The sequence below is a fragment of the Gallinula chloropus genome (assembly GCF_964237585.1).
Source record: "Gallinula chloropus genome assembly, chromosome: 3".
NCBI classification, from domain to species: Eukaryota; Metazoa; Chordata; class Aves; order Gruiformes; family Rallidae; genus Gallinula; species Gallinula chloropus.
Genome location: NC_140087.1, coordinates 113,330,545 through 113,353,379, shown reverse-complemented (window position 1 = coordinate 113,353,379; position 22,835 = coordinate 113,330,545). Strand labels below are relative to the sequence as shown.

Sequence of the window (22,835 nt, the reverse complement as noted above, 5' to 3'; positions counted from 1 at the left end):
CTGATCTTCTCAGAAGAACAAAGTTCTAACCATAATTGAAGTGGTAGTGATTTATCAGAACATTTTTGCTTAGTTTTTTGTTTGCTTGTTAGTTTTCTTTGAACAAGCACCTCATCTCAGTAAATCTATCCTTTTATCAGAACAGTGGAAACTGTTTCCCTTACATCTTATTTTTACTGTAAATATGTGCAGAAAACTAGCCATTTACAATGACCTCAGTTGTATCAATGTCTGCAAGTGACACAACAAATCCCTCAACTAGGACTAAATGGGGTTTTGGAATTTATATTAATAATATTTTCATTGCTATCCTCTTTCCTAGTCTAAAAAGCCAAGTTGAAGAGGCTCTGAAAGGAAACCAGATTCCAACAGCCAAAGATTTCAGAAAATTCTCACAAAATTATCAGATTTCCAAAAGAGTTTCTGTACCTGGAGTTGATCCCATCTCTGCCAAAGTAGAGGGGAATGTGGTATTTGATCCAAACAGCTACATTCCTAAAGAGACCATGCTAAAAACCACCCTGAATCTGTATGGATTTGGCCCAAGCGATATCATTGAGGTACAACAATTATTAAAAACTTTTCGCAGTATTCATGTTTTCTTTCTCATTCCTGTTTGTTTCTAACAACTTTCTCTGAATAATGTATTGTTTTTACAAGCTTTGGGATTGTAAAAAATCTAAAGATCGCCATGCTTACAAGGGGACTTTCATTTGATCTCAGTGGGCTTTACAGCAAGCCATCCATTAGGTGATGTCACTGGCCACTGGATGGATGACCCTGTTGGAGTTATTAAAGGTCCCTGCTTGGGTAAAATGAACCCATCTGTAACAAATTGACTTCATGCTAATGAATCATTACTGGCACAGTAAAGTACTCATATTGGATTTTAAGTGTGTAGGGGTATTATCAGACCTCACTGTAGAGATAAAATTAGCTGTAAGACCTAGTATTCTGTATCTTCCCTTAAGATTCATAGACTTATATACTAAAAGGATACTTTTTAAATGCATTGTGTGTTCCCCAGAAAGCCTGTTTGTTGTAAAGCTCCAAAGAAGTGGAAAAACTATCTCAGTTATTGCATCGTCTGCTTCATTTCAGCTTGGCTTGGATGGAAAGGGGTTTGAACCAACAGTGGAAGCTTTGTTCGGAGAGAAGGGATTTTTCCCAGACACCACAAGCAAGGCCTTGTACTGGGTTGATGGCAGAGTACCTGAGCAGGTTTCAAAGGCACTTTTTGACTACTTTGGCTACTCCCAGGATGGCAAACAGGATCAGGTACAGCTAGAAAATATTCACAGCACAGCATGGTCTTTACTCAATAATTACAGCACTTCCCTCTCTTTCCTCTTAATTATATATAAACCATCTCTTCTAGTAGGCTAAAAGAGAAATCCTTAATGCTATTTAACTTTTTTTTTCTTAATTATATGTGGGAGGAACCTTTGGAAGCAAATCTGTAAGGGGTGCATGTGCAGATTAGCTAACATTCATTAAAGTAACTGTTTAGATATCCAATCTTGCCAATTTCTCATAAATCTGTTTTACTACTGACTACATTTTCAGGATTTCATGAAAGGAGTAATACTTAACCTTGAAAAACTGATAAAGGAATTGAGCAGCAAGGAAGCTCCTGAAGGAAGAGCATATCTGAGAATCCTAGGAGAAGAACTTGGGTACATGAAACTCAATGATTTCAAATTGCTGGGAAGCCTGATGTTAAAGAGTGTTAAAACTCTTCAGACTATTCCTGAAATGGTATGTTCCATTCCATGATCAATTTTTAAAGTACAAAGTGTACTTATTCAACAGTGTAGATTTTTTAGTGTTAATTTCCTTGTTTGGTTCACAGGTTGCACAAGCCATCTCAAAAGGTATTGACAGGGATTTATTTGTCCACTACATGTTCATGGACAATGAGTTTGAGCTCCCAACTGGAGCAGGTTTGCAACTGAAGTTTGCCTTATCTGGCATAGCAACACCTGGAGCCAAAGTCGCCATGAAGCTTCACCAAAAAAGTGTAAGTCTTTGTTTTGTTCTCCTGCTAATAATCTACAGTCTCATTTAGGGATAAAACTGTAGCACCAGAAGAGTTTTAAAGACTGCAAAATACCCTTGAAATAAAAAAATAAAAACAACCCCAACCCTTACTTATTAGGTCTTCAGTTAAATTGTGGATCACATTTACATTATATAAAAAGTAATGCATATAATAAATTAAGCATGAGACATAATAAAATTTGTGAATTAAAGGTATTTTAATCACCCTTTCAAAAATAATCCTTTAAATCTTTCTATTTCTCTCTCCCTCCTCCACAATGAGAATATTACAAGAGCTACAGCACATGAATTTTCTGCTCAAACCAGTTAATAAAAAAAATTTTTATGTAGCAAATTCAAAGTGAAAATATTAATTAATTAAAAGAAACATTGAAAATTGATTTAAAATTTTTTATCTGAAAAGAAACTTTTAAAAACTAAAATAATAAAAAAGAGCATGTGACACAAATTTAATTATCCAGTTAAAATACAAAAGAAATATTTCCATTCTTTTTTCCAGATTAAAGAAATATGTTTTCTCTAATTTAGTTGATATTTTATAAAAATGTCTAAAGAGTTTCAGTTCACCTAAACTTTTAATTTTCCACTAAATACAACATTAAAGTAAAAATAAAAAGATATGTCCTCAAATTTAGCACTGGTTGCCTTTTATTTACCTTTGGGTACTTTTCCAGAATTTGGCATTCTGTCCCTTCTTTCTCTAATGGCCAAAACAAAAGCTTGAAAATAAGCTGGTTTAAAGAAATTAAAATCTTGGATCCATTTCTTTTTTTGTCAAATAGTTTACTCATTGTTTTTGAAAATTGCTCTTCTTTTTTTAAATGGAAAACTGGCTCTTGTCTTCAGATTTACAAACACATACATGTAGCTCCGTGTACAAAATCTTTCTGAAGCATAACTATTTTTCCATTATGTGGGTAAAGTTCTCTGGTCTTATCATCTTGCTGTATTTCACAGAATCATAGAATCATTAAGGCTGGAAAAGACCTCCAAGACCATCTAGTTCAGTTACTACTTATGTGGTCCCTATGCTTTTGTGACTTGGGAATCAAAGTTTTTGAACAGGAAAATAAAATATATAACACCTATCTCTAGATTATCAAGAATATTACATTTGTCTTCTAAAACCAGTAAGATGTGTATTGGTCTAATAAAGACACTGTTTTGTTTTTATTGAATAGATGCAAGCAGAACTCGTTGCTAAACCCTCAGTAGCAATTGAGTTTGTAACACACCTGGGAATAAACATGCCTCAATTTGCCAGAAGCGGTGTGGAGATGAATTCTAATATATTCCACGAGTCTGGAATTGAAGCACATGTTAGTGTGAAAGCTGGGCAGCTGAAATTCAGCATTCCTGCTCCGAAAACTCCAACAAAGATCCTCAGTATCAGGTAATGAGAACTGAATAAAAACTTTCAAGGCTCTTCCTGTTTCTTCTTGGTTCTCATTGTGAAAGAATTGTGAAGCTAGGACAGGCCTCGAGAAGTTTTCAGTTCAGAAAAATCCTAGACACTGTAAAACTGGGATAACTTCATTTGTAAAAGAAGCAAATAGTCCAGATAAGTGGCAGTTGGGAGTCAAGGCTTACAAATTCTTTAATTTGTGACTGTTTTCTGAAATTTTCAACAAGACTCTTACTATTTCTCCTTTTTGTTTTCTTTCACATAACACTATTATAATAGAAATGTCGATTTTTAGATTTAATTTAATCAAACCACTTAAATCAGTTTTAGAGAGGGTAGATATCTCAATAAACAGAATTATAATTATCAATAATAATACTTGTAATAATAAACCACTTGATCATTTAAACACCAAATGTTATTTCATGAGGCCCCTGCCTTAATAAGTTACTTTTTTATTCAGAAAATAACCTTGTTAACAGGACAATGTCTGAACATCTGTCCTGGGAATAAATGGCTCGCTTTTCTGTTCCAGCAATACACTACATTTGGTGTCTCCAGCCAAAACTGAAGAGATTCCACCTCTGATTGAGGACAGAGAATCCAGGACGTCTTGCAAGCCTTTCATTGCTGGTCTCAATTTCTGCACCAAATTGCTGTACTCTAATGCCAGCTCCACAGAGTCAGCTCCATATTATCCCTTGACTGGAGAATCTAGGTAAGACATATCAGATTTATCTATGTTTAGTTTGTGTTAACTAACCTTCTCTCTTAAGGCTTAGTATCTACACTACCCTTTCACATAAAGCTTACCTTTAAAAATCTTTGAAAACAGACTAGCAGGAGCAGCTCAGAAAGAGGGCTATAAAGAATTGCATGATTTCTCCCATCTGTGGTCGTGGACAAAATACTTATTTACAAGACATTCGTTTTCTCCTCCTTTAGCTTTGAAGTTGAAATAGTGTCTACTGGTGAAGTGAAGGAATATTCTGCAAGTGCAAACTATGACCTGCAGAGAGAGGGAAATGACCTGATAGACACCTTAAAATTTGCTGTCCAGGCAGAAGGTAAGAGTCTGAAGAATCAGTACAGTTTAGCTCAGTTTTGAACTGTGTCATTTAATGGGAGAAAGATTTGTATGAACAATTCACAATAGAATTGTTTACAGTATAAAGCAGAATACCATTTTCCCAACCAAGCAGGCCAGCACTTTAACTCGCATTTTGTGTGACATGTGCAATCCCAAGTGCAGGATTTTCATGATCAGAGGATGGTTCCCCATGATTTAAATAAAAGTCCAATGTTGGTGAATGGAAGCAAGGAAGAGAAGTTAAGATGTTCTATATAAGCAAGAGAAAAACACTGTTTCTGATGACATATGGTAGTAAACCATACAAATTTAGAAGAACTGTAAACACAGCAAGTTTTTCAAAGGGAGAATGTATGGGATGACAAGTTGAAGTAACAATAGTAGTAACAGGATTAGTGGATCAGCACATGGTGGGTTTAGAAGATGAGGGGAAAAAAAGATAACCCAGTTTGTGATGCAGTCTCATTAAATGTTGCATTGTATCTTCAGAATGAAATAACTTTCAGCTGATCCTTTTTCATCGTCCTTTTCAAAAACAGGTTCCATAGAGGCAAATGACTGAAGTACATTGTATTTTCCAGGTGTAAAGCAGCATGAGGCCACATTGACCTTCAAGTACAACAGAGACAGAAGGATTTTGACCAGTGATGTCAAAATTCCAGATGTTGATGTTGACTTTGGTACAAACTTCAGAATTACTGATGAATCCATTCCTGGGAAGAAAGCATATACCTTTGTCTTAGACTTTAACAACAAGAAAATTTCTGAAGTTACTCTTACTGGCCAAATAAGGTAACTCAGGAAACCATTTAGACTTTTATGGAACTTTTGAATACTATAGCTAAAAGTTTTACTGAAGGCAGAAAATTTTGGGAAATTTTATCCCTTTTTGGAGCAATTGCTTTATATAGAGAGACATATAAACATGTCATTCAAACCCTCTTTAAAAAAAACCTTGAGGTATTTTATTTGCAATCCATCACATATACACCAAATAAATACATCTAATACACCATCTGATCTTTCCTACTATATGTATATATATATATTTATAATTTGTGTTGCTAGTTCCTTGAGCTAGTTCTTCTGTGTTTGCACACACGACTACAAGAATGACATTGTGCTAGTGTTATTGCAGGTGTGATAATCCAAGGATATAAACAAGGCAAGGTTTGTTCAGAGAGGTATTATCTTTTACTGGATATGTTCAGCTCTAAAAAAAAGTTATTACATCTCCCCATGAAGAAATCTAATGGCACTCAATAAACAACAAAACCAAAAATAACAGAGCTTCCTGTAAAAATTCCCACGCTTCATGATGAGAATATTTCCGGGAACATCTACAGGGGAGCTAACAAAAATGTTCAGCCTGCCAGGGTTTCTAAAATTGTCTGCCTCACAAGCCCATGGTGAAATGAGCTGATCACATTCTTTAATAAACCTCAATCTTCCATGGAATTCTGTGATCTTGATGGTGCCCTGGGGAGTCTTTGTCTTTGCTGTTCATGCAGAATTGCCTCTGATATCAGTGGGAGCTTTGGACAGATGTCAGGGACCTCAATTCCCTTTCATTTGCACTAGCATAACATTAGAAGTTTGCTCAAGTCAACAAAGTTAGAGAAATATAAAATAAATGTGAATACAGGAAAATTAAGCCCAGTGGCATAATATATTTTGCCAAGTGTTTTGTTTCTGTGTGATTCATGTCCATGGTCTGTATACTTTAATAGAGAATTCAGCTTGATTAAGGAGTTCAGAATTTGGTTCAGGTAGAACTTCACAGGTACATATTTCCATTTCAGTATTATGGCACTGCTATGGAATTACTGTGTGGATCTGCACAGTAGCATTATAATAGTTTACAAGTTTTCCCAGAGTAACTTGCAGAAGCCAAAAACATTCATTGAATTGGAACAGAGCCTACAAGTTTGGTTCAATCTATTTATTTATAACACCCGTTATGCTTTTACTATAGATGTAAATGCTGAAATTGCTCCTGAAACAGGTGGAAAATTAGAGACAAATGTTTCATATTCCCACTTACATTTTGCTTTCACAGATATGCTGGAATGGAAGAGGCAATGATCAGAGGCAGCATTTCTATTCCACGCCTGCAAACTGAACTTAGAACTGAAGCACTGGTTAATTATTCACCATCCAAAGGATATCTTCAGCTGAGCTCAGCTGCATCAACTCACGGAAACTCAATTTCAGAAAGAGTTCTTTTCAGATATGGTAGGGGCAAAAACATGATCCACATGTACAACCTATAAATTTAAATGCCTTGTGACATTACTTATTGCATATACCTAAATAGAAAAAAAGGAGAATATTCCTAATTCTATCCTTTTCTTTTAAATTAATGATTTTCAGATTCTGAGAAAGTTGAGCTTGAGTGGAATTCAGGCGCCAGTGCTGCTGTGAAAAAAATATCTTCTGGCTTCCCAGTTGACTTTTCAGACTACCCAAAAACTTTAGAGAAGCATGCCAATGACCTGCTGGATCGGAAAGTGGCTCATACAGATATGACACTGCGACATATTGTGTCGCAGTTTATTGTGGTATGTTTCAACTTACAGTAGTTATTGACCACATAGGCTTGATGAATCTTACCTCCCCCATAGAAGCCAAAATGGAAACTACTTTTAAAAACACTCATGAGATTGAATAAGATGTATGTTTCTAACTTTGATGGGGCCAGTCACTTTATCATATGCCTGGGGCTTAGTATATGGATAGTTACAAAGGCTTTCAAATAACTTACTGGCAAGTCTTAAAACTTGTTAGTTACTTTGCAGAACTTCTCTCCTCATTGCAGGCAACCAACACCTGGCTGCAAAAGGCATCAAAAGACGTCCCGTATGCCCAGAGTCTGCACGAAAAACTGAGTGGACTTCAGGAACTGAACATTCAGAAAATTAACCTGCCTGTTATCACCATTCCTGAAGAACTTTTCCTGAAAAGGTAGGGAGACAAATAGGATCATCACACAGGAAACTGAAAATAGATATTTGTGAATATTTTGTATTATTTTAATTTACTTTGCTTTATAAAACAGCATGGAATTGCTGTGAACTTTAGCATAAAACTGCAATCAGAAAAAAGACTTTTAAGACTAAATAGAGGAAACGATGCATGTCTTGGATTCTATAGCAGTCACTCCTGCAGTATATTAATATAACCTGAAGTATTGTGTTATATAGTAATGAGAATCGAACAAAAGATACAGTGTTGGGCAATCTTTACTTTGAGCCACAGAACTAATGAAGCCAGGTTTCCCCTAGATTTGTGTCTTGCACCCCTTATGTCTTTGGCTATAATCCTGATATCTCTACATTTTCCCACGCAGTCCTACTGAACAGTTCTTCCCATTCCCTTACACATACTGGTTGACCTCTACCAATGTAGAGGTCCCGTGTCTAGTCTCCTTGTTTTTCACAGGACTTGCATGTATATAATTACCCTTGAGGATTTTACTCTTCTGTGGAATTTGACAGAAATCATCCAATTGGCAGAAAGAGAGACTGGAAAGCAGATAAATAGCATATTTCTTCCATTTATTGGAAATTAGACTTAAAGTCAGACAGAGTGGATCTAGACTTTAAAATACTCATGCACCTGCCTGGGTTTGCTCTCATTATTGTTCCTAGCACATACCATTCTTGCTAATTAATGTTCATATCATATTGTTGCTCTGCCTATGCATAAGGATCCAAGGAATTGTGTTACTTGGCAGTTTCTTCAGAATACATCCACAGCTACCACTGTAATAAATAGAAACAGACCTGTACAGTTCCCTCAGGACCTAGGGAAATACTGATAGCTGAAATAAATGTAAAGGATAACAGAAGCAAGTGTAGGATTGGATTGGAAAAAACAGATGGAGAACAGGCTTACATTTTATCTCTCTTAGCACTGTTTTTCCATGAGCTTTCTCTCACTGTGTTAATATGAAACTGTATGTTAATGACACACATCGCTGTTGCTTCCTTTGTGTTCCTATGCAAAGTATAAGCAACGAAAAAACAGTGTTTCCTCCTTTGTTTTTATCAGCAGTGCACATTAGAATACTGCTACTACTACTACTACTAGGAATTTCTACTGGTCTGTGATGTTACTTTTTAAACCATTTGATGTAAAGGAGCAGTTTTTAAAAATGTTTCCTTAATTTTCATCTTAAGATGCAGGTCTAAGTGTTAAAAGAAGATTTTGTAATATAAAATACCACTTGGGCAGACAGGAAAAGCATCTTTGCCAGCTTATTGTTCATGCACAAATTAAGGCAGAGTTTCCTTCTGTTTTGCTTTTTCGTAATTACACTTTTCCCCCACAAAACTTTCAGCTGACAATCTATCTTTTTGCCAGTCATAGCTTCTGGTCAAATGGCTAGACTTTGTTTTTATTCAGAATAAAGTAAATGCTGAATATTTGGATGAAACTTTTGAAATCCTTATAATCAGAAAAAAAAATTCTTGATAATTTAGGTTCTTGTAACTTCTAATGCTAACGAGAATTTTTTGTGCATTTATATAAGAATATATCACTTTTTAAAAGAAGAATATAATCACCTTTTCAGGTGCTCAGCATGACACTTTGAACAAGTGGGTTTAGAGGAAATATTTTTCCTATTTGTCAGCTGTTTTCATTCAAATTCCTTCCTTTTGAGAATCCTTTTTATGCCGTTACATCTTTTGTGAATGTTTATAAAGCAGATTCGGATACTCAGAATAGAAAATCAAATGCAAAATTTGTAACCGTTGTGTATTTTGTCCCCTGAACAACAATAATGCAAGGTCTTACAGAAAGAATGTGTTTCTATACTACTTCACCTATCAATCTCCTTTTCGGTAAATTCTGATAGACAAGTGCTTCAAAAATGCTGGTAACAGTAGATGATCATTATATTTATCTCTAAACCTGAAGTCAAGATATATAAGGTTGTAAGTATGTAAGTAAGCTCAGTGTCCTGGGAATAGTAGGAATCATGGAAATGTCTGTATATGTATCATGGGCTTACAGGTTTTAATAACGTTATTTTTATTTTCCAGTGACGGCCGGATCAGATACAGATTGAATAAGGACAGTTTTCTAATTAATATCCCATTGCCATTTGGTGGAAGATCATCCTATGACATAAGGGTGCCACAAACTGTTAAAACACCTCCTCTGGTAATGGAGTCAATGGGAATAAGTGTAGCATCCCGGGAATTCAGAATCCCAACATTTACTGTTCCGGAATCCTATCCAGTTCATGTGCCTTTATTTGGTGCTTTAGAGCTCTCTGCTAATGTGTACAGCAACTATTACAACTGGTCAGCAGCGTACAGTTTGGCTAATACCACCACAGAGAAAGCATCCAGCATAAGAACTACTTACGCCACGAACGCTGATTCCATTTTTGAGCTACTTTCTTACAGTGTGAAAGGTAAGAACGTGAGCTTTTCCTGCAATGTTGGCAAAACTATTTAAATTACTTTATTACCCATGCATTAATTCTCCTGTTGCTTATTTAAAGAAAGGTGTTATGTAATCTTAAAATTACTTTCCCTTTGTTTTTTAAAGATATTATGTGAATCTATTTATCGAGGCACTGAAGGTGAAGTCAGTTTATTTCCATAAAGACTTTTAAGGTCCATATTTTCCCAGATATTTCCTACTGAAGAAAAAGTCTTTCAAAACTGAAGTCTTGATTCTACAAACATTTGTGTATCTGAAAAATCAAGTGTTTTCAAAATCCAGTGTGCGGGTGTATGTGTAGGTGTGACCACAGTCAAGAAACATAAAAGCTTAGTGGCAGCAGACAAAGTCTTAAAGAAAAAGAAGTTACAAATTACACCTTTATTTTTTGTCTGCTTTCCTATTTCAGGTTCTGGAGAAGCATCCTATAACAGAAATGGATTCACTGGTGCATATGAAAATCATCTGAAGCACAGACTCTTAACATCAGGCTTTAAAGTGGCCAGGACAAAGAATTATGAACCTAATCCAGTTGTAAATTACACCATATCACTTACAGCATCAAGTACTCTGGGTCCTCAGCTTTCATTTTCTGGTGATATTGTTTCTGAAAAGACACATAATGTGAATGTCAACAATGTTAGGATGGAAGGACAGCTGGAAGTGGCTTCCGTCTTTGCAAGAAGCATTTACACTCTTTCAAGCTCATACAATGAAAAGAGAAGGGTTTTAGAAGGAAAATCAAATCTGAAGTTGGATTCTTCTTACCTCCAGGCTACCAATCAGATATCTGGCAGATACAGTGATGACGTATTTTCCATTACCTCAGTTTCTGATGTACAAAGTGGACTACTAAAGAACACAGCTTCACTGAAGTATGAAAACAGCCAGCTGAAAATGACATCTGAAACGAACGGGAGGTACCGACAGATTGCAGGTGTCAACAAGCTTGAAGTAATTTTGTCAAAGAAGATGGCAGCACTTCGATCTGAGTACCAAGCCACTTACAAGCAAATCCAGTATTATGCCTTGTTTGCAGGTTCCCTCAATTCCCAGGATCTTGTTTTCAACACCGATATCTCTTTGACTGATCAGAGGAATCGAGCTGCACATAAGTCATCGCTCAATGTAAATCAGTATGGTCTAGCCAGCAGCGCAACCACCAATGTGCAGTTTAGTCCACTGACAATGCAGAGTGAAATGAATGCCAAACTTGATACTGCTGGAGGCTCCATGTCACTGTCCTCTTCTGGGCGCTACGGTAAAAACAACGCAAAAGTCAATCTAGGTGGAAGAGTGAGCCTAACAGAAGTAACACTGGGAAGTGAATATCAGAGTACAGTTCTGGGTATGGACAACAAACATGTTTTGAACTTCAGAGTTAATAGAGAAGGGCTCAAGTTTTCAAATAATTTGCAAGGATCATTCAAAGAGATTAAGCTGGAGTACACAAATGACTTGAATATTCCTGGTTTATCCTTAACATTTTCTTCCAAGTTAGACAACAGCTTCAGCTCTGACAAGTTCCACAAGCATGTTTTTGACCTACAACTTCAGCCTACCTCGCTTACCGCTAAACTAAACAATAATGTTAAATATACTAAAGCAGAAGTTTCCAACAAAGCAGAACTGCTTCTTGAGCTTCTGAAGCTGAATTTCGGTGGCAATATCAGAGGAGCCTATGGTGCAGATGAAATAAGGCATACCTACACCATCACCTACGCTGACCTAGCTGCAAACTTTAAAACAGATACCATCGCAAATGTTCAAGGTGCAGCAGTGAGTCACAGAGTTAATTTGAATGTGGCAGGACTTGCTTCCTCAGTTATGATGAACACAAACTGTGATTCCAAATCTCTCCGTTTCAGCAATGTTGTGCGTTCCACCATGGCTCCATTTACTATCACTGCTGACGTACATACCAATGGTAATGGAAAGCTGATCGCTATGGGTGAACACACAGGAGACCTTTACAGCAAATTCCTCTTTAAAGCAGAGCCTCTTGCTTTCACTTTCTCCCATGATTACAGAGGATCCACCAGTCACAGCTTGAAGTCTAGAGGAAGATACACTACCCTGCTTGATAACAAAGTTCACATGCTTTTTACTCCATCAGAGCAGTCAAGTGCTTGGAAATTGAAAAGCCAGCTAAATAATAATGTCTATTCCCAGGATCTCAGCGCTTACAATGATGCAGAAAAGACTGGTGTGGAACTTAGTGGAAGAGCTTTAGCAGATCTCTCTGTAATTGATACATCCGTCATACTGCCATTCACAGCTGAAGAAATTAATTTCATTGATGTATTTGGCCTCAGGGGCAGTGTGTCAGAGCCTCAAGAATTCAGCATCTCTGGGTCTGTGAAGTACGACAAAAATAAAGATATGCACATTATTAACCTACCATTCTTGGAACATCTGCCAGTTTACTTTGAACAAATCAGAGGCACCATTCTATCCACGCTGCAGGCCATACAAAGTTACCTGAAGAACATTAACATAGAACAACATATGAGAAAATACAAGGCAACTTTGGATAAACTCCCACAGCACATTAATGATTACATGGACAAATTAGATATGAAAGGCAGAGTTAGCAGCATGAAAAATAATTTGGTTGCATTCACAAAGGACTACAAAATAACATCTGATGATCTCCAAATTATGCTGGAAAAAGTCATGAACAATTTTGAAGAAATACTCTTTCAGCTGCAGGTCTATCTGATGAAAATTGAGCAATACATCAAAGATCAGTATGAGCAGTATGACATTAAAGGACTTATTGCACAGCTTCTTGACCAAATAGTTGAAGCAATGACAGCTCTAGATAATAAATATAAGATAAGAATCACTGTAGTTGACACCATTCAAAATATGCAATTTTTTTTTCGCCAGTATTCTAGCAAAATTGGAAGCAGCACTTTGGCTTGGATTAAAAATGTAGATGATGAGTACAAGATTACATCCAGGATACAGGAAAACCTAGAACAACTCAAAATTCAGATTCAAAATATTGATGTTAGACACATTGCAGAAAATTTGAAACAGCAGATTAAAATGTTTGATGTTAAAGAAGTTTTGGAAAAATTAAAGCTTTCATTACCAATTGAAAAAATTAATGAAGTTCTTGGACACATCAAAGATTTTATTCTAAATTGGATGGAAGAGTATGAAGTGTCTGAGAAGATCAGCGCTTTCCGAGGTCACATGCAGAAACTGATTGTAAAATATGAAATTGATAAACAGGCATATTTTTTAATGGACAGATTGGTAGAACTGCTTAACCAGTACAGAATAAAAGAAACTGTCCAGAAACTGACCATCTACCTGAAAAACATTGATGTTAAGTCATGCTTTGATAAAGCTGTTGCTTTTATTGATGATGCTGTCAAGAAAGTGCAAACCTTTGATTATGAAATGATGATAAAGGAAATCAACAAGTTCCTTGACATGGTTATTAAAAAGCTCAAGTCTTTTGACTATAACCAGTTTGTTGATGACACTAATAACAAAATTCGAGAAGTGACCCAGAAAATAAATCAGGAACTCAGAAATCTAGAACTGCCACAGAAAGCAGAAGCACTGAAACAGTATCTGAAAGATTTTAGAGCTGTGATTTCAGAATACATGGAACAGCTAAGAGACACCAAGCTTGCTGCTATAATTAACTGGTTCAAGGATCTCATCAACTCAACAACATTTGCTAATCTGAAAGCCAAGGTCAATGAACATCTGGAAGACCTGCGAGAGAGGATTTCTGAAATGGATATTTCACAGGAATTCCAGTGGTATCTTCAGAAGATAAGCCAGTTCTACAATTCTGTTGTCACATACATCTCTGACCAGTGGAACATACTTTTTAAGAAAATCGTTGCTATGGCTGAAGAGTATGATGTAAAAAATTGGGCTGAAAATTTAAACCAGTTTGTTGAAAAAGGATTTAAAGTCCCTGAAATCACAACTGCTATATTCACTATACCTGCCTTTGAGGTTAGTCTCCAAAGTCTCCGGGAGGCAACATTTCGAACACCAGATTTCATAGTTCCACTGACTGATCTGCATATCCCCTCCTATGAGGTAAATGTTAAGAGATTAAAGGACGTGAAAATTCCAGTGAAATTTACCACCCCAGAATTTACAGTTCTAAACACCTTTAAAGTTCCTTCCTATACAATTGATTTGAATAAGATTAAACTTCAGATTGTGAGAACAATAGACAAACTTGTGTCTGGTGAATTTCAGTTGCCAGCAATTGATTTGTATTTTAAAGATCTAAAGATGAGAGATATGCCTTTTTCTGACATTTCTTTCCCAGAGATACAAATGCCTCAGTTTCAAATACCACAGTTATTGGTTCCAAAGCTAAATCTAAATGAGCTCCAGATTCCTAACATGAAGATACCAGATTTCCAGCTTCCACGTATCCCACATACTGTGACTGTCCCTACTTTTGGCAAATTGTCTGGCACTTTCAGAATCACCTCTCCATTCTTTACACTGTCTGCACAAGCTGAGGTTCATAATACTACAACATCTGCTAACAGCCCTGAATTTGTGACCTCTCTTTCAGCTCAAACAACATCCAAAATAGACTACTTGGTTTTTAGGGTTATTGCAGATTCACGTCTCTTGGCACCTGAGATGAAGCAGCTGAACCTTAAAAATTCCATGAAGGTCAATCACAGATTCTTTAAAGTTGATCACACCAATGAAGTGATATTTTTAGGGACTTCGGTGGAAGGTGAAGCTGAAACCAGAGCTAACTTACATACAACGAAAAATTCCATAGAACTACAGAATAATTTAATGGTCAAGCTGCAAAGAAAAATTTGGATGCAGAGTGGAACGGCATATTCCCACAGACTGAATATTCCACAAGTTGATTTCTCCAGCCAGGCTGATCTGGTCAATAATATGACAACAGAGGTAGAAGCGGGACACGTGTCATTTACCTCGACTGGTAAAGGAAACTGGAAATGGGCTTCTCCTAATTTCTCAGATGAAGGCACTCATGATTCACATGTCACTTTCAGGGTTGAGGGCCCCATCATTACATTTTCTGCCAACAACAGATTAAATGATAGGTATCTGAAAGTCAACCAAGCTATGAGATGTGAATGTGGTTTCCTAAATTATGCAACAATTCAGATTCAGTCTGAAATTGAGTCACAGCGTGTGGGACGTAGTGTTCTGAATGTCAAAGGCACAGCACAGCTTGGAGGAATGAAAGTAGAATTAACAGGCTCTCACAACGCTCGGCTCAATGGACGGATTACTGGAACTGTAAATAACGAGGTTTCCTTCTTGGCACAGCCTTTTGAAATTCGTCTGTTAACAAACAATGATGGAAATGTGAAAATCAGCTTCCCAATGAAACTGACTGGCAAAATTGACTTCTTGAACAACTATGGTTTTGCACTCAGTTCCTCTGTTCAGCAGGTCAACTGGCAAGCTACTGGCAGGTTCAATCAATACAGATATTCCCATAACATGTCTGCTGGCAACAATGATGACAGAATTGAAGCTCGTGTAGAAATGAACGGAGATGCCAACCTGGACTTCCTAAATACTCCTTTATCGGTTCCTCAGCTTCAGGTTCCCTACACTGGAATCACAACTCCTCAGCTAAAAGATTATTCACTGTGGGAACAGACAGGCCTGAAGGAATTACTGAAGACAACAAGACAATCCTTTGATTTAAATTTGAATGCTCGGTATGAGAAAAACAGAGACATGCATGTAATACCACTTCCTTTAGCAACAGTGCATGAAACACTTAACAAATACATCATTGTCTTCAACAAATATTTTGAGAAAGGAAGAAACACTGCTTTAGATTTTCTCACTAAATCATATAATGAAGCCAAAAGTAAATTTGACAAATACAAAATACAGACATCACTGAACAAACTACCACGAACCTTCAGGATTCCAGGGTACACCATTCCGATTCTGAATATTGAGGTTTCTCCTTTTACTGCTGAGATGCCAGCCTTTGGTTATGTGCTCCCAAAAGAAATCAGTACAACAGGATTCACAGTCCCACTTATTGGTTTTTCAGTACCATCTTACACACTAGTCTTACCTTCTCTGGAGCTCCCAGTCCTTCATGTGCCACAGGATCTACGCACTCTAAAGCTTCCTAGATTTAGAATCAACAGCCCATCAAACCACATCTTAATTCCTGCCATGGGAAACATTACTTACGACTTCTCTTTTAAATCCAGTGTGATCACTTTAACTGCAAATGCTGGGCTGTTCAATCAGTCAGATATTGCTGGGCACCTCAGTGTCTCATCCTCTTCTATCATTGATGCACTGCAATTTAAACTGGATGGTTCAACAAGTTTGACAAGAAAAAGAGGGTTGAAGCTGGCCACAGCATTGTCCCTGAGCAATAACAAATTTCTAGGAGGAAATCATGACAGCACTATTAGTCTCACAAAGAGAAACATGGAAGCTTCAGTGGCAACAAATGCAGAAATCAACACACCAGTTTTGAAAATTAATTTCAGCCAAGAACTTTCTGGAAATACTAAGTCTAAACCCACTCTTTCCTCAGGGCTAAAATTAATGTATGATTTTAATATTCCTAAACATGCCATCAGTGCTAAGGGAGGACTTGCTCACAAATTTGCTTTGGAGAGCCTTACATCTTACACATCAGTAGAAACTTCTACAGTTGGGGACATTGATGGAGTATTTTACACTGCATTTTCTGGAAGTCTAGACCATGAGGCAAACACCTATCTGAATGCTAATGGAGCTCGGTCATCTCTCAAGCTTGAGGCCCACTCCCAATTAGATGGCTACTGGAATAGTGAAATGAAAGAAGTACTTGCAGTTGAAGCATCTACCCGCCGGGTTTATGCAGTCTGGGAGCACAATGGGAAGAACTATGGAAGATATACACCTCTTTTCACAACAAAGGGGTCTCAGAGATGCAAAGCAACCTTAGAGCTGGCTCCTTGGGTTCTATCAACAGAACTTCAGATTGAAGCCACTCAACCAAATTCCTTCCTGGACACAGCCTCAGTTAATCAAGTTGTTGTAGTGAAAATCAGTCCTGCAAACCAGAAAGTTGGCTGGAAGGGTGAAGGCCAAATTCAGTCATTGTCTCTCAGTCACGATATGCAGTTATCAAATGAAAAATCAAAGGCAAAATTTGATATTTCTGGATCTTTTGAAGGGTACATGGACTTCCTCAAAAACATAAAATGTCCCATTTCTGAGAAGAGTATATGGGATATCTTGAAGCTGGATGTCACTACCACTGCTGACAGAAAACAATATCTGAATGGTTCAGTATCCCTCATGTATACAAAGAGTGAGGATGGTTACTTTTTCCCCATACCTGTGAATAAGCTGACTGATGGCTTCACTTTCAGCATTCCTGAGTTACACCTAAAGGTTCCAAGCCCTGTTTTCAGCACTCCAGAGTTCAGAGTTCCTTTCACCACTCTCCAGGTCCCAGCATACACCATTGACTTGCGCAACATAAAAATTCCACAGACACTAAAAACAATGGCTTTTGATGTCAATTTACCCATGCTGCCAAAACTAAGATTCCCTAAAGTGGATGTAGGAGCCAATTATATTACATTAGAAGAATATAAAATACCATATTTTGAGGTGACAATACCTGAATACCAAATAACCGTGTCTCAATTCACTCTTCCAAAGAGTATTTCTCTTGGCAATTTCCATGTAGATCTGGATGAAGTAGCTAATAAGATTGCAGATTTTGATCTGCCTACAATTACAATCCCTGAACAAAAAATTGAGTTCCCCCCTCTCAAAATATCCTTGCCTGCTGGAATTTACATCCCATCATTTGGTGCCTTGACTGGATCTTTCAAAGTTGCTTCCCCTTTGTACAATGCCACCTGGAGAACAGACTTAGCCAACAAAAAAGACTCTTTTGAACATTCTATTGACTCCACCTGCAGCTCAACATTGCAGTTCCTGGAATATGACCTGAATGGTAAGACATTCAAATTCTGTATGTCACAATTCTGGGGGAAATGTTGTATATGTTTTGTTTCAGATTTTTTTTAACAAGACTCAGCATATGAATGCATCTGAAATCTTTTTCACAGTTGTTTCAAACTACAAATATGAAGAAGGCATGTTTGTTAAGAAGACAACTGGCAGCTTTTCACATCGTGACATGAGTGCAAACTACAAGGAAGATCTTACTGTTTCAGGAATTAGGTAAAGATTTGTTCCAATAGTGTGATTTATATTAGACAAAATTGCTAATGATGTATTGTTGCTTTGACCTCTAATGCCCCAGAGTGCTTTGCTGTAATTAAGAAGAACCTGTGTAGCTACCCTGTCATTATCGGCTATGCCTTTTTCACTCTGGGGATACCTGGAAATTTGTTCCCTCTCAGCATTTCTAGAGTACCTTTCCTCCACACCCCCGTACTGCATTGTTGTTTGTGCATTCCTACATAGCTGTTTATTTACTGTTGTAGAACCATGGACCACACCGCAGCACTAGACATCCTCAGCCCAACTTTTACAGACGTTCACACGCGTTATCGGTGGACTGATGGGAGCCTGTCCGGCTCAGTATCTTCACCCTCTGCTGGGACCTTGGGCTATGTCATTGAAGTAGAGACTGATATTCTCACAGCGAAAGTGTACTACCGAACTCGGGTAAGCTTGATATGAGCAATAAAGAGCAAAAAGGTTGGGTGTGGTCAGAGGAAAAGTTCTCTTTTAAAGTTTGTGTATGTTTATGTTAAGACATGAATTAACCACCCTTTGTCCAAAGAAAAAGTATATTATTAGCAATTTGGTTTCATACGCTTGCTTTTCCAATACTAAAAGTAAAATCTGTGTGAAAAGGCTCTTCCAGATCTTCCATGCAGTTAATTTTGCCCTGTCTTGTGACCAAGAAGACACACACACTGAAAGTGAAGACAGTACAAAGCCAGTTTTAGATAAGCCACCCATGAGGTGTTACAGTTACTACAAAAGTGGCCACTATAGGAATCACGCCTCTGGAAAAGGCCAGACCATCTGTAGAATGTTTTTTTTTACTCCATTAATATCTCACAATACATTTTGCATCACATTATGAGAATTAAACACCTCACTAAATTTTCAAACAAAACATGGTATTAGTATAGGCATACTACAACAATTTCAACCTTAAAATCACATCTTCCTAAATTATATACTAATTTAGGATGACAAGCAACTCACAATTCTCCATTTGCTACCGAAAACTGGAAAATTTGCCATTCAGGGATCTTTAATGACTCTGAGTAATTGTCTAAATTGTCTCATTGATTTAAATGATTAAAAAATTAAAATCTCAAATATTTTCACATGAAGAAAATACTTTTTGAATTAACTTTAAATGTTTTCAAAAACAAGTTGCAAGCTCATTTTCCTAAGTAATTCACATGCCCTCAGAAACATAATAGTTATTTAATACAAAGGAAGGCAAAATCTTATTTGCAGTCAAATTTTTAAAAAGACCAGACTAAGTTATGTTCTGGTCCTGTTGTTTAAGAAAGCACAAACAAACTTGATAGAGTATAACTTCTTTCAAAATGACCTTTCAAGAAGAGGGCAAACATGCAGTTGACAAAAAAATTGTAGTGGATTTGTCCTAACATATAATAAAATTAATTATGAAAAATATATTCATAAATAATATTTTATTTATTTTATACAGAAGCTAACTTTTTCTTATCCTATTCTGTTTCCAGTCTGCTCCTCAGAAGGACATTGATATATTAAAAAGTGAGATATCTTTCAAGAAACCTGACCTGATTCAAATGAAATTCAACTGGAAAGAGGAAGCTGCCAAAGACTTGCTGTTGGGTCTGAAAGAAAAAGTACCTAAAATTACAAATGCAGTCTATAGGTATGTTAATCGGTATCATAAGGAGCATACAGGACTAGAAATTAGTGCTGCCACCTTAAAGATGAAGAATATCATGCAGGATAATGCTGACAAAGCATATGTATTTGCAGTAAGACAAATAGATCAAATAGATGCTCAGTTTCGCACAGCTGCCAATGAGGCCTCTGGCAAATATCAGGAGATGAAGGTCAAAGCTAAACAGCTGTATCAAAATGCAGCAGATCAAGCTGAACAGTTTGACTACCAAAGAATAAAAGAAAAGCTTTTGGATGCTACAATTGACTTAATCGAAGAGTATCACAAGAGAATAAAACACCTAATTGACTCAGCCATTGAATTCCTGAAGACCACAAAATTCCAGGTTCCTGGGCTGTCTGAAAAGTACACCGGTGAAGAAATATACCAGATGACTACAGAGAAGATAGCAAAAAATGCTGATTTATCCCTTTCAAAACTTCAGGAGTACTTTGATGCCTTGATTGCAGCTATCAATGAGCTGGAAGTCAGACTTCCTGCTTCTGAAACAATTCTTAGAGGTCGTAATGTACTCGATCAAATTAAAGAAATGCTGAAACACTTGCAGAAAAGAATCAGGCAGACATTTACTACTCTCCAGGAAGTTGACTTTGCAGGAAGGCTTAAACAACTGAAACAAGTAGTGCAAGAAGTTTTCCAGAAAGTAGAAGAAATGGTTAGAAGCTTGCAATCCAAAAATTTTGAAGACATCAAACTCCAAACACAACAACTGTACAAAGATGTGATGGCTTCAGATTATGCACAGAAATTGAGATCCTTGGCAGAAAATGTTAAAAAATACATTTCTCAGTTTAAATATTTTAGCCAAAAGGTGTTCCAGGACCTTTCAGAAAAGCTGCACCAGATGCTCCTTTATGTAAAGGCATTGCGGGAAGAATATTTTGATCCAACTACACTGGGATGGTCAGTGAAATACTATGAAGTGGAAGAGAAGGTACTGGGGTGGCTGAAGAATCTAATAGATACAGTAATGGATTGGCAAAAGAAGTACGTTGGAGATCTTGCTGACTCAGTTACACGCCTGACAGACGAAGTAACAGAACTAGTGGAAAAATACATCCAGGAATATTATGACCTTATAACTGATTTTGAAGGAAAAGGAAAACAAAAGGTCATGGAGCTCTCTGCTGCTGCTCAGGAGAAAGTCCGATATTGGTCTGCATCTGCTAAGAGGAAAATCGATGAACATAACAAGCAAGTCAAAGAAAAACTCCAGGAGATCTATGGGCAGCTTAGTCATTCCCAAGAAAAGCTAATCAGTGAGGCCAAAAGGTTAATTGATCTAACGATAGAAAATTACTCTGCATTTCTGCAATATATCTCAGAGCTGCTTCGCCAGTTTGAGCAAATGACAGCTGAGAGCATAAAGCCATATATAGCCGTTCGTCAAGGGGAGCTTAGAATAGATCTGCCCAAGCCATTCAACTGGCAGTCCATTTACCAAATGCCCCAGAAAGGGAGAGAGGCACTCAGAAAAAAAGTGGAACTAACACGCACACTGATTCAGCAAGGCATTGAGCAAGGCTCCAGGAAATGGGAAGAAATGCAAAGATTCATTGATGAACAGCTTGCCACTGAACAACTGAGTCTTCAGCAGATTATGGAAAATTTACAGCAGCGCATAAAAACCTGAATGGACATGCAGAAGAGGAATAGTAATAAGTTTGTACCACAATGTATTTAAAAAATAACAGCAATCACCATATTGGAGCTTCAGTTAGATACTGTTTGCATCCGAATTTGTAAATGAAAACTGAATAATCTACACTAGGTTATTTTAATAAGCTTAATAAGACAATAAATGAGTTCTTTATTACATCTTTGTGTCATTCATTACACCTACTTTTACTTGGGACATAGAGCTTAATCCAACAATTGTCAAGGTCAATGGGAAGTCTTTGTTTTGATTTCACTGTATGTTGGATCGAGCCAATAATGTGCAATACATATTGTAAATAGTCACAAAAGCTATGCAATACACAAAGTAAACAGGTTTTAAGATAAAGGTCACATTCATAAGCCAGTTAAGAACGACTTAGAAATGCATCTATTTTCCAACATATAAACACCTTCACAGATAAATTTAGGAGAAAAAGAAGAGGAAAAGAGCATGTACCAAAAAATGTGAAGAAAAAAGTCAATTCATTATGGAAAAACATTAAAAAAATTAAAAAACATAGAGACATAAACATATATAGGAATCTGTCTCCTGGAAAACTGCAAAAAATAATACCATTGTTCTGTTTAAAAATAATGTATGTATGTATCCATTTTCAGAGAAAAAAATCAGATGTATTTTCTTTCTACTGGCTAATTTATGATTCAGAAATACAGGGTTTTCTTACCTGTTTCCCCATGATATTTCTGGGTTTATGTCAAATTGTACAACTCTTACTTATCGCAACTTTACTTAGCTGTCAAAGCTTCACTGACATCATAGAATATGATGGGAGTCAAAACCTTTTCCTCTCAGCCCCCTAGGCTGAAGCCTAGATCTCATTTAAAGGAATTCTAGATTTAAAGATGAATTTAAATAATGTTGAAGAATTCACTCACAGAATAGGACTACTTTTGAGTGGAAAATGCGTGGACCTGTTATGGGTTTTTTTCAGCTGTTGGAATACTATATACATAGTCCTCAAGTAAGGTATATTCAGGCTGAAATAATGTTAACTCTTTGAGAATAAACTCTTTAACAAATGACACTGGAAATTTTGTGTACATGTCTGTTTTGGTGCAATCAGTTCACTCTGTAATATGGTTGTTACTTGTTCATTAATGGGAAAGAGCAGAGTCTGATTTCATCCCACAGTGTGATTGGTTACACACACCAAGCAATGGAGCACCAGTTTACAAATACTCAAATAAGTTTTGTGGCAGCAGATACATATTTACAGCACAGA

The 22,835-nt window shown here is 36.9% G+C and overlaps 1 protein-coding gene across 1 annotated transcript in view; it reads left to right on the top strand.

Annotated features, from left to right (window-relative positions):
• Nucleotides 1-21,750, top strand: part of APOB (apolipoprotein B) — a 33,840-nt gene extending 12,090 nt beyond the window's left edge. The window contains exons 14-29 of the mRNA XM_084262481.1: nucleotides 323-560; nucleotides 1,102-1,278; nucleotides 1,567-1,758; nucleotides 1,853-2,020; nucleotides 3,243-3,454; nucleotides 4,002-4,184; nucleotides 4,412-4,533; nucleotides 5,138-5,348; nucleotides 6,616-6,791; nucleotides 6,930-7,117; nucleotides 7,375-7,520; nucleotides 9,605-9,981; nucleotides 10,423-17,994; nucleotides 18,110-18,224; nucleotides 18,491-18,674; nucleotides 19,739-21,750. Coding sequence (XP_084118607.1) covers nucleotides 323-560; nucleotides 1,102-1,278; nucleotides 1,567-1,758; nucleotides 1,853-2,020; nucleotides 3,243-3,454; nucleotides 4,002-4,184; nucleotides 4,412-4,533; nucleotides 5,138-5,348; nucleotides 6,616-6,791; nucleotides 6,930-7,117; nucleotides 7,375-7,520; nucleotides 9,605-9,981; nucleotides 10,423-17,994; nucleotides 18,110-18,224; nucleotides 18,491-18,674; nucleotides 19,739-21,565 — 12,088 coding nt within the window. The 3' untranslated portion in view covers nucleotides 21,566-21,750. The remainder of the gene's footprint in view (nucleotides 1-322; nucleotides 561-1,101; nucleotides 1,279-1,566; nucleotides 1,759-1,852; nucleotides 2,021-3,242; nucleotides 3,455-4,001; nucleotides 4,185-4,411; nucleotides 4,534-5,137; nucleotides 5,349-6,615; nucleotides 6,792-6,929; nucleotides 7,118-7,374; nucleotides 7,521-9,604; nucleotides 9,982-10,422; nucleotides 17,995-18,109; nucleotides 18,225-18,490; nucleotides 18,675-19,738) is intronic.
• The last annotated feature ends 1,085 nt before the right edge of the window (nucleotides 21,751-22,835 follow it).